The 16,351-nt window shown below is 43.5% G+C and overlaps 1 protein-coding gene across 2 annotated transcripts in view; it reads left to right on the plus strand.

The window, feature by feature from the left end:
- TPK1 (thiamin pyrophosphokinase 1) overlaps positions 1 to 10,287 on the plus strand; it is a 352,935-nt gene extending 342,648 nt beyond the window's left edge. Inside the window, exon 9 of one of the 2 annotated variants that reach the window (XM_058655023.1) lies at positions 9,648 to 10,287. In XM_058655023.1, the coding sequence (XP_058511006.1) occupies positions 9,648 to 9,766 (119 nt within the window). In that variant the 3' untranslated portion in view covers positions 9,767 to 10,287. The remainder of the gene's footprint in view (positions 1 to 9,647) is intronic. The other variant, XM_058655024.1, reaches the window with a different exon arrangement.
- The last annotated feature ends 6,064 nt before the right edge of the window (positions 10,288 to 16,351 follow it).

Below are 16,351 nucleotides of genomic sequence, written 5' to 3' on the forward strand. Positions count from 1 at the left end.
TCTAAATTAGTGTCAGAATTTTAAAGAATTGGTTTCTTTTTTGTTGCACATTTTTTTAAGTATCGTGGCAGAGGTGGACATCTGGCTGGTGTTTAAGCCACTGGTCAGGACATCTGCATTGCATCCTGCATCCGAGTCAGCTCCCAACTCCAGCTTCCTGCTAATGGACACCATGGAAGTTAGCTCACAGCTGGCCCCTGCGCCCACGTGGAACTCCTCGATTGAGTTTCCAGCTCCCATCTCCAGCCTAGACCATCCCTCACCACTGCAAGCATTTAGAACATATGTGTGTGTGTGGATGTCTGAAACTGGCCTAGAATATGGAGGGGTTCGTTCTTGTTCCCAGGTAGTCCTATAAATATCTCTCTTAAATGAGCAAGGAAAAGTCAACCTGCTTAGATGATTTCTTCATCCTTGGACAGGAAAACAGGATGTGATATAAGCTGTTGGTACCTTTGGGTTTTGGGGGGAAGTAACAACACCTCTATGAGAAAATGAAAACAGCTTAAAAATCAGATAAACACAACCAATAAATGTATGTAGCGCCCAGCATTATTCCTCGGTCCTACAGAATGTTTTGCCGTGGATATCCCTGCAATTTAAAGAAAAGGATACAGACATCACTGCCATGTCCATCAGTGAGTGGAAAATGAGACAATTCCAAGGCCAACAGAATGACAAGAGGCTTGCAGCCACTGCTCCTAGCTGAAGCTGCCCAAGGTCAAGATCACAGGTAGCTATTAGTCCACATCAATCATGTATCTGTGAGTGTCAAATAGAAACCAGGATGTACTCACCCAGGAGTGCGATGGAACAGATAGGTCACAGCTGCATCCTGCGTCTTTGGAGCAAGAGGCTCACCAACACTCAACAGACACAAATCCAGAAAGGCATCTTGCTGATTGCTTGTCACATTTTCCAGATGATTAGCTAGTGGAGAAAGAACAAGGGTTCTTCTGTCCCCAGAAGGCTTCTTCTTAGAAAATGTCATTAAGGGTAGAAAACAGAGAAGCTGGAATTACAGATACCAAGAAGGTGGGAAAGGCTGTGCCATCCACCACTGACAGTGCCAAAATTAGTAGCTTACACACTGCTCAACAAAACACGATCAGTACCCACATGATGAGGTGCTCACATCACAGCCCACGCCCTAACAGCTCGTGAACAAGGATCCTGTCAGAGGTACACGGGGGAACCATGCGCCTCTCAAACCTGCCATTCTACAAATGTGCAGGTGACACGTAGAATTATGTCTTAATTACATAAAAAGATATTCTGGGTCTGTTTTCATACTTAAATACTTGTGATTTCACTGGAATTTTTTAATTAGTTGAATTATGGTAAATACCTTTTGCTAAATGGATTACGGTCATAAGTGTTGTAGTCATCTTGTTTTTGGTCTAATTGATGTCTTGAAATGTTCATATTTTACTTGCAAATATAGTCACTCATAATGATTTTTTTTTCATCTTTTCTAACCAAATAGGTTTCGTTCAATAATAAAAGCCCTATAATTAAATCTTTGTTCTACGCCATGAAATGTTCTTCCCATTTTCAAAATGAAAGCGGATTTACGGTGTTCACCTTTAATTTTTATCTAATCTTATTGTTTCTACCAAAAGCCAAATATTAAACCATGACCTAAAGCTAAGGCTTTCTTGATCATTTCCTCTCCTTGCGTGGGCCATTAATACTACGATTAAATAACAGCTAACATGGACAGAAAAACACTGCAACAGTGGCTTATAAATAGAATTGATGAATTTTCTTAAGATGACAATTCACTCTAGAGTTCCTGTACTAAGTACAGGATGGAGGATCTTCCTCTCTGTCTCTCCTCCTCTCTATATATCTGCCTTTCCAATAAAAACAAATCTTTCAAAAAAAATTCTTAAAAATAAAAAGGGACTATTAGCCTGAGGCCTCTTTAGTGTTGAAGTGAGATAAAAGTCAAGCAAGCAGAACTCCAATCCCAGCACTCCTCAACGCTCAAAGTAGAAAGAGCTTCGCTCTTACCTGTGCTAAGCTATTGAAATATATGACAGATGGAGTGTCAGATTAGAAACTCAAAGTTGGACAGCAAACAAACTACACCACCCTGCTACTAATAGTAGCTTCTAAGGAGAGGGGGGGAACTACACACTCAAGCAACTACCATAGGATTATATATGACCTACTGGTATAAACTTGGGGCTGGGATGCCATGCAACTTTGCATGTAAATGATTCATGCCAAGAAAGTACATTTTATTAAAAAGTTCATGTTCTCAGCAAGAAAAGGTCTATGGTATGATTATTAAAAAAAAAATTATAACCAGAGCATGAGGGAAAATAACTGTGAGTTAAAGAAGCTTGTTTAAAGATGACTAATATTTTCAAACTCATTGGAATATTCATTTAGTAATATGCCAGCTATTCCTAATATAAAATATTATCATCGTATATCAGGAGGGCAAATTAAAAATGAAAGTAGGTTTGGTGAAATATATTAGGGACAAACAAATATATTTATAGGTTATGGACCAAAGACCTCCGTCTATAGCCACAGCTTTATTACCTCTGATATAACAAATCACTCCTGTTAGTAATACTAAAACATTTTTTACTTAAATTCTGATCCTTCTGATCCTTCTAAAGACGGTGGTCATATTCTCAAGTGAAATGCCATGCTATAAGCAGTCAGATTTAATGAAAAAAACCACCCAGAGCATTTGAGATTTCACTTTCAAGAGTTTAAAGAAGATCCACCTGAGGTGTCCTTGCAGGGGACAGAGCCAAGTCGCGCCTGGCAGCATAAAGAACGGGGTCGGGGCAGGCTGACAGGAGAGTGGCAGGAGGGGAGGGGCTGGCAGGTACTCCTTTTCACAGGGAGTGGAAAGCGGATTGAGTGGCAGTGCCAAAGAGGAAGCTCGGGGAGTCACGTGGAGTCTCGGGCCGCAGAGGAGGGTCTTAGAGAAATGGGCATTTTATCAGCAAGGGATTCCCTCAGCTGATCTGGTCTGGCTGAACTGCTCAGGACTGAACCAGAATTCCAGAAGGATGTTACGTGGCCAATCTTTTAGAACTCCAGGGGATTTTTCATAACTCAAGGACTCAGAGTCTTCTGATTGGTTTTATGAGATGTTTCCCAATCACCAATGGAGACTGTTTTTTTTTTTCAAAAAGATTTGTTCATTTAGAAAGTTATCCCCCCCCAAAACAAAGGCAAGCCAGAATTTTCCATCTGCTGATTTACCCCCCAAATGGCTGCAGTGCCCAGGGCTGGGCTAGAAGGAGCCAAGAGCTCAATCTGTGTCTCTCAAGTGAGTGGCAGGGGCTCAAACACTTGAGTCAACTTCCACTGCTTTTCAAGGCCACTAACAGGAGCTGAGTCATAAACGGAGCAGCCGGGACATGTACTGCTTGGGATAGCAGCATCATGGGAGGCAACTTTACTTCCTGTGCCACAACACCTACACTTTAGTCCTAAGATTTCTCAATGTGATTTTTCTAATTCTTTCTAGATGTTGGAAATAGACTTTTTTCCTATAATGATGTATTTCTATGAGGGTGGGCATGTGTCCATTTATATCATCTATTTTGAAAACACCCACACTGAAACCTAACACAAAAGGTCCTCGAAAGATCATTGGAATTCCTATTAACAAACAAATGCATGCAAGGGGCTGGTCCAATTGGCTAATCTTCCACCTTCAAGTGCCAGCATCCCATATGGGCACCAGTTTGTATCCTGGCTGCTCCACTTCCCATCCAGCTCCCTGCTTCTGGCCTGAGAAAGCAATGGAGGATAGCCCAAGTCCTTGGGACCCTGTACCCACATGGGAAATGTGGAAGAACCTCCTGGCTCCTGGCTCCTGGCTTCAGATCCGCTCAGCTCCAGCCATGGCAGCCACTTGGGGAGTAAACCAGAAGATGGAAGCTGTTTCCCTCTCTGCTTCTCCTGCTCCCTGTAAATCTGTCTTTCAAATGAGAATAAATCTACAACGACAGCAAAAACTCATGGGGTTCAATTTTGGGCAATGAGACAAATTCCTCTTTTAATACAACTTCCATGAACATCTTGAAGTGTCCTTCCGCATGACTACACTGTAATCACAATTTGGAAACATTTCTCCTTGAACTACTTCTTCCCATGGTTTATGTGAAAAATCCATACCATTCTCTTGCTTTTATTGTTAAAGAAAATTCCGAAGAAAAGTATGCACAAACCTATTTTCCCCATTGTGACCACAATATACAGCTTGAATTGTGAATTTTCAGATGGGTGATTTGGGGGAGGGGTACCACTCCCTCCTTTCATTTCCTCCAACTTCATTCTTCTCATCTAAGGAAGAGATCCCACATCCTATCTTAGTCCTTTCTCTGTTCCGCCCGGTACAGTCAGGCCCTCTGTAAAGCGTAATGTTTCTATGTCTCTTACTTGCCTGTTTGGGGTTATGTGACTTGACTGTTAAATTCTAAAAGAGCAGGGAGTATGTCTCTAATTCAGACAGATGTCACCTGCAGGAGTGATGTTAAGTAATTATACGATGCTCCCTCAACATATGCTTCTCTTTCTTCACGTTTCTATGCCATTGCCATTTGTTTGATGTGCGTACCATAATCTCTGTCGACATTGGAAAGATAGGAGTAAATGCCACTTTCAGGCTTCTTCGGTGCAGATGAAATGATGACAACACAACAGATTTGCACCACTTCCCAGAGAAGCCCGCATCCTTTGCGGAGATTAACTCCAAGCTTTGCAATAGCTGTGCTGGAGGCAACTGGGACAACTGTGCTTACCATTTTGCAGGTGGACATTGAGGTCATTTGAGGCACTTTCGGAGAAAGTCGCAGAAAATTCAAGTGGGAAAGTACCACTCTTTGTTTTCAGGGATGGCACTGAGGCCCAGCAGCGCAAAGCGGCTTGTCCAGTTGGGGAGTGAGTCTGCAGCCAGGTGCATCGGGGACTAACCCCTTAGGGGCTGTCACTGTCGCTCTCACAGGGATGGCTTTTGGGTAGGAATCCACGGGAGTCATGCAGAGTTGAGACCAGGAGCGCAAGGTGACACCAACTGCCAGCAACCCTGGGCCTTTCACTCACATCTTTGCACATGTATTTAAATCGGAAACTCTTCACACTGAACATTTCCGGCTACTTTCCACATAAGTCAATCATTAGTTCAAATGGATCATATTTTACAAGTTTGTACCATGCTTTTTTATTCCAAAAGCTTAGTAATCTTTGTCTTAAAGCTGCTCTGATGAGCTCTTTAATTGCAACACAGGACCCACTCTGAGTAGAACATGCTAATGATACGGCACAAGAGGGAGTTCTTCCTAACAAAGAAAAATAACATTTTATGTTTATTTTAGCAAAGTCGAAACTTTGAAAGTTCTGATCTTAGGAGACATTTTCTAACTGGCCTAATTAGTTTTGACTCCTCCAGCGGCAATGTTTTCCTGGTCTAATTGCTTTTTGGACAGCAGGCTGAGTTCTAACACAAGAGAATGCAGAGAAGGAAGAATAATTGAATAGCCAAAGCCTTCTGATGCCTCACAACCCTAATCTAAGGGCAAGAGAAGCGTGTGACTTTTACGCGGGAGATGAAGACAAATGCGCCCAGTTTCAAGCAGGAGGAGACTTAGCCCTTCTTTGGACAGCTCTGCTGCGTGCAGGAGGGCTGTCACAGGCTCACCTTGGGAGGAGTCGGGCAGATCAAGGTTTGCAGAGATAAAGTCTAAAGGCAGGCACACCTGACAGCTTGTTATCAGAGCCACGCATAACAATAAGTTTAGCTCTTATCATACCCGCCCCCCCCCAGCCTTAAGAAGTTCTGCTAAAATTGTGCAGGTTAATTTCCAGGTCCTTCTGTGTCAGGGAGTGGCGTGCAGGCCTTCCTTGGTAGAAACTGACAAGAGAGACTCCTTCCTACATAGGAGGCTGTGTGCTCAGCACCAGCACAGGCTCTTCATAGACGCTCCGATGCAAACATGTCATAGGCTAGGTTACTTCTTCCTACACTGGGCATATTTTCTTCAATTCATAATCTTTTTTTTTTTGTTAATCTGGCAAAAAGAGAAATCTCCCAACTGCTGGTTCACTCCCCAGATGCCACCATAAGCGTGCGTGGGCCACAAGGAAGTTGGCAGCCAGGCACTCAACATGAGTAAGCTCAGCATCAGTAGCTGATATTGACAGTATAAAACACAGGCTTCCCAAGTGTGGGGCAAACACCTGCTCTCTGAACCATCTGAAGATACCTCGCAGACAAAATAGTATTAACATTCTTCAGCTTATTTCTCCTAAGAGCAGAAACATCCTGCTACTCACCAACAGGTCTGTGACTGACTCCAAAAACAACACTGACAGAATGGCAGTACGCACAGTTCCCGGTCATCTCCAGAACTTTCTAAAATATGGGACCTACGAAAAAATCTTGCTCTGGCTTTAGTTCTCATGTCCACTTCAGTCTTTCGTAATTAAAAAAGAAACCTCTACAGTTTGAGTCTTTTGTGCCAAGTATTTATATTCTGCATTTGTCAGAGTTTCCCCCATAGAGAAATGATTCACGTCGAGTATTTTTGTCCAAAGTTATTCTGTGTGAGTGGCAATGCATTCTTGCCTAGCAGCCTGTCAGAAGACACATAATGCAATTTGTCCTTTCACTGGCAAAACTCAACGTGACCATCGAACGAAAATAATATTCACTACACTTCCTTGATATTTCCTTTTGAATGAAAAGTATGTGGATCTTTAAAACCATGACAATCCCGTTTTCCTACATCCATGCGGTACTTTTAGCATCCGATGATGGTTCTTGCCGCATTTATCATACAAGTGGCTGCAAAATGGTGCCTTTTCAACCCTTGACTTCTGTCATGTTTTCGGTCAAGAGGAGCTTTTCTGTGGCGTGGGAAGTCTCATTCTGTCCTTAGAGCCATACAGACGGGGCCGGCAGGGTGAGTCACGCAGCAGCCTGGGATGCTGGCGTTCATGCAAGAACCGATTCAAGTCTCAGCTGCTCCACTTCCCACCCAGCTCTCTGCTAATGGCCTGGGAAAGCAGTGGAAAAAAAAAAAAAAAAAGACTCAGACACTTAGAGACCCAGAAAAACTCCCGGCTCCAGCTTGTCCCAGCACTGGGGGATGCAGGCGTTCAGGAAGTGAACCGGCACATGGAAGATCTATCTCCCTCCGCTTCGTACTCTCCCTCATCCCTCAGCCTCCTCCCTTTCTCTAGCTTCTTTCAAATAAACGATTTTTTTTTAAAAAAGCTATGTATAAACCACAGGCAATTTGTTAATTAAAACTAAAATATGTTCAAAAAAAATTTTCCTCTCCATTCGCATCTGGGCACTCCTTTTATTACTCAGTATATCGTAATCCATTTCTCTATTTTTCACCCTTTCAAGTGCTCCCAGATTTGCTCCAGTTCCTGTGGGCGTTCTGACATGTCTTAATTCTGAACTCCCGTCTGGGAAAAGATGTCGCATCCTCACACTGTACTGTGCCTGCCCTCCACTAGGGGTCTATATAGCTTTTATATCAAAATGCTCCAGGGGCACAACCAAATCATTTTTTTTAAATAGCAAACATATGGATTCAGCCTGTAACAGGGTAGAGAATCCAAACAAAAATACCTACTGGGAAGTGACATCAGCCTAGGACGGGTCTCAAGGAAGCACTTGGTGAGCCCCCTGCTTCAAAGCGAGCCCACCAGCCGGAAGCGTCAAGGCTTGTTTTCTGACAATTGTAAATGACCTCTTCAGTTCCTCCATGATCACCACCCTCCTACCACGTGGTCCTGTCCACATCTGTGAACATGTGTGCATGCATTCCCATTGCTTAGAAACTTCCTCTCGCAGAAATGTGGTTGTTAACAGGAGACTGTAAAATCTGGTTTTTACAGGAGAGCACTTTGAACCGAAGTGTGTGTTAGGAACTAGTTACAGGAGGCTCGTTCCGAAGCCCTGGGCAGTTTCACTTTATACATCAGTGTTTGTGTTGGTGAAGGGTTGACAACTATGAAAAGTAATTGGAGTCTTCGTTAAAAATAAAATCAGGGTACACTACTAGTACTGCTTATTCGTTACCTTAAAATTCCATTTCTGATTTCTTAAATCGCCTGTACAAGATTTTCTCAGGCAGACGGCAAGCTCCCCCTAGTGGAAAGCAGGCCTCGTAATTAAATTATCTCCCCCGTATTTGTCTCTTCGAGTTTTAAATTTTTGTTATTTATTTTAAATAAAGGCATGGGGAGGGTTCCTGTCTGTTGATTTGCTCCCAAAATGACTGCAATAGCTACATCTGGCCAAGGTCAAAGCCTGGAACTCCACCCAAGTCTCTCCCAGTGCCGTCCCACAGCTTCCTAGGGTGTGTATTAGCGAGCTGGAAACCCAGGCAGATTCACCTTCAAATTCAGACACTCTGATACAGGACAGACATCTTATGTGGAATTAACCAAGTGCCCACTCACTTTTCAAACTTCAGCCAGGAAAATATTATCCACTGAGACAAAGGATTTTTTTTTTATCCCATTCAGGAATTTACAATCACTTTGATGAGATGAACTATACCTGTAAAATGAGAAGGGGGGTAGTTGTCAATCTCTACCTTGGCAATAACATTTGAGAAAGTGTGTATTTAGGGGTCAGTACTGTGGTGTAGTGGTTAAAGCCACGGCCTGTGCATGACAACATCCCGTAGGGATGCTAGTTCAAGTCCCGGCTCATCCACTTCTGGCCCAGCTGCCTGTTAATGTGCCTGGGAGAACAGCTAGAAGTGGTCCAAGACCTTGAGCCCCTGCATACACATGGAAGAGCTGGAAGAAGCTCCATGCTCCTGGCTTTGCACTGACCCAGCTCCAGGACCCACTGCAGCCATTTGGGGAATGAACCAGCCGATGAAAGATCTGTTTTTCCTTCTCCCTCTTCCAAGTTGGCCTTTCAAATAAAACTAATCCCTTTTAAAACAAATCTTTTTGGAGTTGAATAAATATTACATAAAATGTTAATTTTTTTAGACTTTTTATCTGTTTACTGGATAGGCAGATTTACAGAGAGAAGCAGAGATGAAGAAACATCTTCTGTCTACTGGTTTACTTCCCAATTGGCTGCAACTATTGGAGCTGAGCTGATCCAAAGTCAGGAAATAGGAGCTTCCTCCAGGTCTCCAACATGGGTGCAGGGTCCCAAGACCCTGGGCCACCCTGCACTGCCTCAAGCCATAAGCAGTTTGCTAGATGGGAAATGGAACAGCTGGAACATGAGCCAGCACCCACATGGGATCCTAGCACTTGCAAGGCTAGTATTTAACCAGTGAGCTATCGTGCCAGGCCCAAAATGTCAATTCTAAACCATGAAGAAACATTTAAATCGCACTAAGGCAAGAAAAGTATCTGTAGCCCATTCAAGATCTGGGTTTCCATTTGGTGGGGAAAATTTTATTGCAACTTAATACTGGAAAGACTATCAATCCCTAAATTGTAAAAGTGGTCATGGCAACTTGCAGAAATCTGGTTTTAGACTTCTGTATCATGTATTTTACCTATTCTATTTTTATTTATCTTGTATCGAAATGTGCGTGATTGTGTCTGGGTAATGGCTGACCAAAGGTCACACTAGCGAAAGGATGACTCTTGCTAATCTTGTCCTCTTCTGCTTACAGAAAATGCTGCACTTGCTTTTGGAACGTTGGTCAGTACCTCCAACGACTATGACGGCTCTGGCGTTGTGACTGTGGAAACTGACCAGCCACTCCTCTGGACCATGGCCATCAAAATCTAACCTGTCTTCTTGCTTGCTTTTTTTTTTTTTCCTGTTCTTTGTTATTGCCATTTGTTGATATGGTTACCTAATGGAATGTTAAAGCATGTAGGGGGGAAAAGGTAAAATTTAAACAAAAAGAAGACGACACACTACCAACAGCACTTGTAGGTATGTCTCCGCCTTATCTCATTGCCAACATATTCCTCAGATCCTACTCTTCAGCTGGGTCACCAGGAATCCCAACCTCTCCGCGGGAAGCTCAGGACTCTTAAACATGTTAGTGTTTAGGAAATCCAGACAGCATTGTAAATGCCGGGTGTCAGCTTTACAGTGAGAATACTGTCTATCTCAACAGTATTCATCTTGACTACCTTCATTTGGGAAGCTAGTGTGATCATTCCACGGTCAAGTTCAGTGCTAATTATTAAGTCATTAATCATTCCACTTGTTGACGAAGAAGACTCTCAAAGTTCCTCTTACAGTTACGCATGCTTAAACATTTCACAAGTACCTGTCTATATTGGATTTCTCTATGTTATATATATATATATTCCCTTTTCTTGAGAAGGAAGAAAAAAATCCTTCCAGATGGGGATGTTAAAACTGCATGCTTCTCTGGTTTTATTGTTGTCTTTTCAAAATACATTGAGAGCCAGTGACCCAATTTGAACGTTGAAAATAAGTACGTATGTAAGCTGCCAATGGAGACAGAAATGATATGAAAGTTAAATCATAATTCCTAATGCCCTGCCTACATGATACATCCCAAACTGAGAAAGCTTTAGTGGGTGGCTGGCCTCATCAGCAGTACAACCTGGACATACCTCGGACTTTTAAAATGTTAGTTTATAGGCTGTGAGTGTTTTCAGAAGACCAGGCAATCAGCTTGTCCATGTGGACCAATTAACATCACGGCTTTAGGAGGTTACACTGGAAACACCTCTATCCCCGGGACCCTTCTTCCTCAGTAGACGAATGGCAGGCGGGACTGGTCTGACCTGAGGTTCTTTTTATCACCCACATTTTCAGCACCTAGAATTGTTACCAATGTAGCCAGGTGAGACTGGCATGGACATGTAGTCACAGTTCTGTCATCATGAGACTGTCCTATCGTCCTGTGCCTTTCTGTCCCATGCAAACCATGATTTCAGGAGAACCTGCCCAACATGTTTTTGTGTATCCACAATCCCAGTTACTGTAAGTAATCGACAACGGTTTTTTTTTTGGCTGTAAAACAGCTTAAGGCTCGAAAAAGGGATCTGTTGAACAAGCCAAGCCTGCAATGCTGAACAGTTGATCAGTAGAAATAATAGAATTGTTAATTATTTTATGCAAATGTGTAAGATTAAAATATCAAATAAAAATGTTTACTTATCCATACATATGTTTTGGGTGGTTTTTAAGAAAACAATTCCCCTTACCTGCATTTCATTCTGATCAGTCTCTTTATAAGTGTACATGCCAAAAACTACTTGTGCAAACAGCGATTTCACTAGAGCAGTTCTTTCTTCCAGTTTCACAGAAAAAAATCCTACACTGTTAACTCCCTCCAACCAGCCTCTCCGTGCATAGTTGCTCTCTAACGCTCACGGGCCAGGTGCCTGACTTTTCATCTTTGGGGCCCTTTTATAAGACAGGAGTTGGATGGATACCTGTTTACATTCTAGGACCTAGAAAGGAGAGGAAGTAACATCAAGGAGAGAAACCGTGTAACCATTATCATACAGAAAATAAAGACAAATAGAGGAGGAATTTGGGGAAGCAAGAGACGATAGGATCAGAGTCACAGATCCTGTCCTCGGTGCTGTAGTGGAAGGTGCACTTCTCGAACCGTCATCCTCCCAGCGCAGGTGCGAAGCCCGTAACTTTTGTACGTGTCCTGCCTACATTCCAATCACAGCAGACAGTTAAGGAACCAGGCAAAGACGAGTCAAGCTCTGGACCCTTATCTAAGGCCTCTAATTGCTGCCCTTAACAAAACATGCAACAAAGCAAACCGGAAGGTCCAGAGGGGCGGGCAGGCTGCTGCGGCGCTGTCCGCACGCACTGCTTGCTACTCACTTTCTACTTCATTAAAAGTGGACAGTCATGTTTCTGCCTTCCGTTTCTAAAGATTAGCCACTTATTACTAGAACTGTATCTGTAACATTTAGAAGTGTTCCGGAGAGCGAAAGAGCTCACGCCGGACACTCCAGCTGAAGAAGCCTTTACTGTCCAAGCTTGGCGACAGCAGCTCCCGCTACACTCCAGGAGCTATTGCATCCAGCTGCCAAAGTCAGGGGTTTCTAAGCTCTCATCCTCCAATCAATTTTGAGAGCCAAGCACGACAAAGTTTTAGGCAGGAAGGGAGTTACCATAGCCCAGAGTTTTCCTATAGTTAACTAACCTAACCTAGCAGGAGGCAGGAGGGATCGGGCGTGCGGAGCCTCCGGAGTTAACTTCCACGCTGTTGGTGATCCTGAATGGAGCTGAAGGCAGGAAGGACAGGGTGAGGAAAGTGCGAGTGTGAGCCACCAATGGCTGCTGCGCCCCAACACAGAAGACCTATGTTGGCCACTTTCAAATTTTAGTATAGACAGGCGGGTGGGATGGTGGGACAGAGTGCGGTCATGTTAAAACGGGTGGAGAAGGATTAACAAAGGAGAAGCAGAGAGGGCACAACCCTGGGAAGTAGGAGTGGGCAGGCCAAGGGCAGAGGGCACCTGGAGACCCATGGACATGAGGAAGAAGCAGAGACAGGGGAGCGGTGCCACAGAAAACAGTACTCCAATGGCAATCAGAGCTGTACTGATGGCCGGGTGGGAAGGGGTGGTCACTGGGAAAGCAGGAGGCCAATCAAGTCAGTAGAACTATGGATCCTGCTGATTTCTTTAATCTGATCATGATCAGAAGCAAAGTGGCGGGGCCTCATGGGATGGGTGTGAGGACAGGGTGAATTCCATGGCCCAGATGCCCACCAGTGCCACACTGGGTACCATTTTGAGTTCTGCAGCAAAGTCACTGGGGGAACAACCGTGAGCAGTGCATGTGCCAAACCAGGGGGGAACTCACTTCCAACACTGCACTCACCCCACTGGGAAAACAGCAACCTTGTGTTCCACAGGTTCCATCCAAAATATGGGTAGCACGCAGAACTAACTGCCAGCAGGCTTTGGCAGGAAGAGGAAAAAATCAGAAAAGAATCCGTGCGACAGGTGTCACTGATAAGTCTGATCTAGCTTAAAGCCACAGTTGGTGTCTCCCTAATCCTGGGTTCAGCTGGAACGATGAGAAAGCCTAAGCAGACAATGGTGTGACCGCAACACAGGATGACAGGGAGCAGAGAGCGGAGAACTGGGAGCCCCAGCTGCAGAGGCCACGGCAGAAGCCTAGTACAGGAGCCGAGGACTGAAACCTACTGGAGGGAATGGCAGTGGCCAGGATGAGTTAAGTTGACCCGTAAACCTGCAGATGACACTGCTTAAAAACCAGCCCCCAGGAAAAGAAGCCACTAATCAGGTGCAATGGCCCAGGGTGTAAGACGAGGTATCAGAACAATGACTGGGGGTATCAGTGCCTGCCCTGCAGAGATGCAAAAGGCTATTTTAATCTGGGAATTAACTGAAGAATGCATCGAGGAAATTCTGGATCATTTTTTAAAATTATTATAAGACTCCTTCAAAATAAGCAGCACATACAGGAATGCAACAAATGGAAATAGCAATGATGAACCAAATAAACTGGATTATTAGAAATTAAGAATATGATACAGCAAATTAAAAATTCAATGGAAAGCCTTCATAATAGAATAAGTGAGGTAGAAGAAGGAATTTCAGAACAGGAAGACACCACATGCAAAAATGCCCAAACAGAAAGCTGGAAGAGGAAAGCTAAGAAAATCGTACAGGAATTGAGTGATGCCATCAAGAGGCTAAACAACGCTTATAGGTGTTCCAGTAGGCATGAGAGAGAAGCTGGGCTGAAAGAGGTATCTGATGAAATAATAAATGAGAAATCTTCCAAAAAGGGAAGAAGGCAAAACCAAATACAGAGCAAGGGCAGAGAATACCGAACAACTCAACCGGAAGCCATCCTTACACATCATACTCAAGTTATCTTGAGTTGAACAAAAAGAAAAGGTACCGAAATATGCACCTGAGAAAAGTCCATTAACATAGAGGAATCCCAACCAAACTCCAAGCTGACCTGTCAGAGGGAATTCTACAGGTCGGAAGAGAATGGAGTGACATATTCCAGATCCTAAAAGAAAAACAGCGTCAGCACAGAAGAACACATACCCAGCCAAGCATTCCTTTGCATTTGAAAATGAAATATTTCCACTTTCTTTCAAACAAAAACCGAAAGATATAACCTCTCCCAGACATGCCCTACAAATGTTGCTCTAAGATGTACTCTAGATAAAAAGAATGCCTCCCAAATCCAAAGGAAAACATGAACATCCCAATAAAGCCACAAAAGAAACCAAAATCACACACTCAATTCTAAAATGACAGAGCCAAATCACTACCTGTAGATAGTAATCCTGAATGCAAATAGATTAAACTCAATCAAAAGACAGATTAGCAGACTGGATTAAAAAAAAAAAGGCCCCATCTATCTGTTGCCTAAAGAGGGTGTGAACAGGGCAGTCTCAGGAGGAAAGCTTATTGTAACCAGTGCCAAAGTAAAAAAAAAAAAAAAAAAAAAAAAATAGCAAGACATCAGGGAAATAGGCTAATCATACATCTGAAGAAGAAAACCAGCAAAACATCCCAAGATCAGCAGGAAAAAAAAAAAAAAGAGAGGAACTAAACCATATAGAAATCAAAAGAATAATAAATGAATAAGAGCAAGAAATCAAACAGTTCATTGAGAAAAAAAATTTAAGATTTATTTATTTTTATTGGAAAGTCAGATATACAGAGAGGAGGAGAGACAGTGAGAAAGATCTTCCACCTGATGATTCACTCCCCAACTGGCTGCAATGGCAGATGCTGTGCCAATCCGAAGTCAGGAGCCAAGAACCTCTTCCAGGTCTCCCACACGGGTGCAGGGAACCAAGGCTTTGGGCCGTCCTCGATTGCTTTCCCAGGCCACAAGCAGGGAGTTGGATGGGAAGTGGAGCTGCTGGGATTAGAACTGGTGCCCATATGGGATCCCAGTGTTGTAGGGTTTTTGAACCCCGAGTACTGCAGCAACCTCAAATTCTTGTCTCGCAGGAAAGAAGAATTTTCATGCGGACACAGTTTAGTTTTAAAGTAAGATTAGAAATAGTTGAGAAAGTAGACTCCCATCCTAGTGATGGGAGGGGGCCTCGAGATCCTCTGCCATAGTGGCAGGGGGAAAGGCAAGAGAGAAAAACCCATATTAATGGTGGAGAAAGCATCTTTTAAAGGTTCCCCTCAAAGATGTTTCTCCATAAACAAAGGAAATTCCTGGTTTCCATGGTACCTGGCCTTGGGACAAAAGGCCAAAAAGGTGTCACTGGCTAACTTCCTTGGTCCCTTTCTAATGATAAAGAGGCCAGTCTGAAGCCCTCCCCCTTGGCAATGGCTGGAGACAGAATTGGGTGGAGGCTTCAGGTGGGGAATAGATATGTTAATGTCACCCTTGTCTCCTGGGGGAGCATTCCCGATAAGATATGCATTTGTCTTGGGAGAGACGTGTTCTGGTGAATCCAAGACATGGTGGGGAAAATACCCCTTTATATTTGGGAAGAAAAATGACTTGGGGACCCAGAAAACCCTAACTGCCTACCACCCAGTCTAACTCCTCTCACACCAGGCGCGTTCAAGGCGAGGACTTTAGCCATTAGGCCATGCCGCCAGGCCCTCATTGAGAAAATTAAAAAAAGAAACAATAGACACCCCAATTAGCTCAACTAATCAATAAAAAAGGCTGGAGAAGATACAAATCAATAGAATCAGACACAAAAAAGAATGATAGCAATGGATACCTAGGACATACATAGAATAATCAGGAATTATTACAAGCAACTGTACATGTGCCAAAAAGCTGGAGGATCTAAAAGAAATGGATAGATTTCTGGACACACACAAGTTAACCACATTGAATCATCAAGAAATGAAAAATCTAAATACACCTATAACCAGGATGGAGATTGAACCAGTAATTAATTCCTTCCTCCTCCTCCCTCTCCGCCCCCAAAAAACCCAGGATGGGATGGCTTCACTACTGAATTCTACTGAACATTTCAAGAACAACTAATTTCATTCTTCCAGAAGTTATTCAGAACAAAAGACAGGAGGCATTCTTTCCAAATTGTGAACGCAGCATCCCCTAATGAACACAGATGCAAAACTCCTCCACAAAATACTAGCCCACAGAATCCAACAGTGCATCCTACGCATCATTCACCCCACCCAGACCAGCTAGTCTGGACCAGATGGGATGTAGCCCAGCCATACAGCGACAGACGAGCATACACAGTTCCATAAACATGAACAGACTGAAGGATAAAATCCTTCATCTCAGCTGAGGCAGAGAAGGCATTTGAAGGCATTTGATAAAATCCAACACCACTCCCTGCTAAAAACCCTAAACAAGGTAAGGTACAACAGGAACATTCCACACACAATCAAAGCAGTATATGGGCAACGACTG

This window comes from Ochotona princeps, chromosome 25 (assembly GCF_030435755.1).
Source record: "Ochotona princeps isolate mOchPri1 chromosome 25, mOchPri1.hap1, whole genome shotgun sequence".
Lineage (NCBI taxonomy): Eukaryota > Metazoa > Chordata > Mammalia > Lagomorpha > Ochotonidae > Ochotona > Ochotona princeps.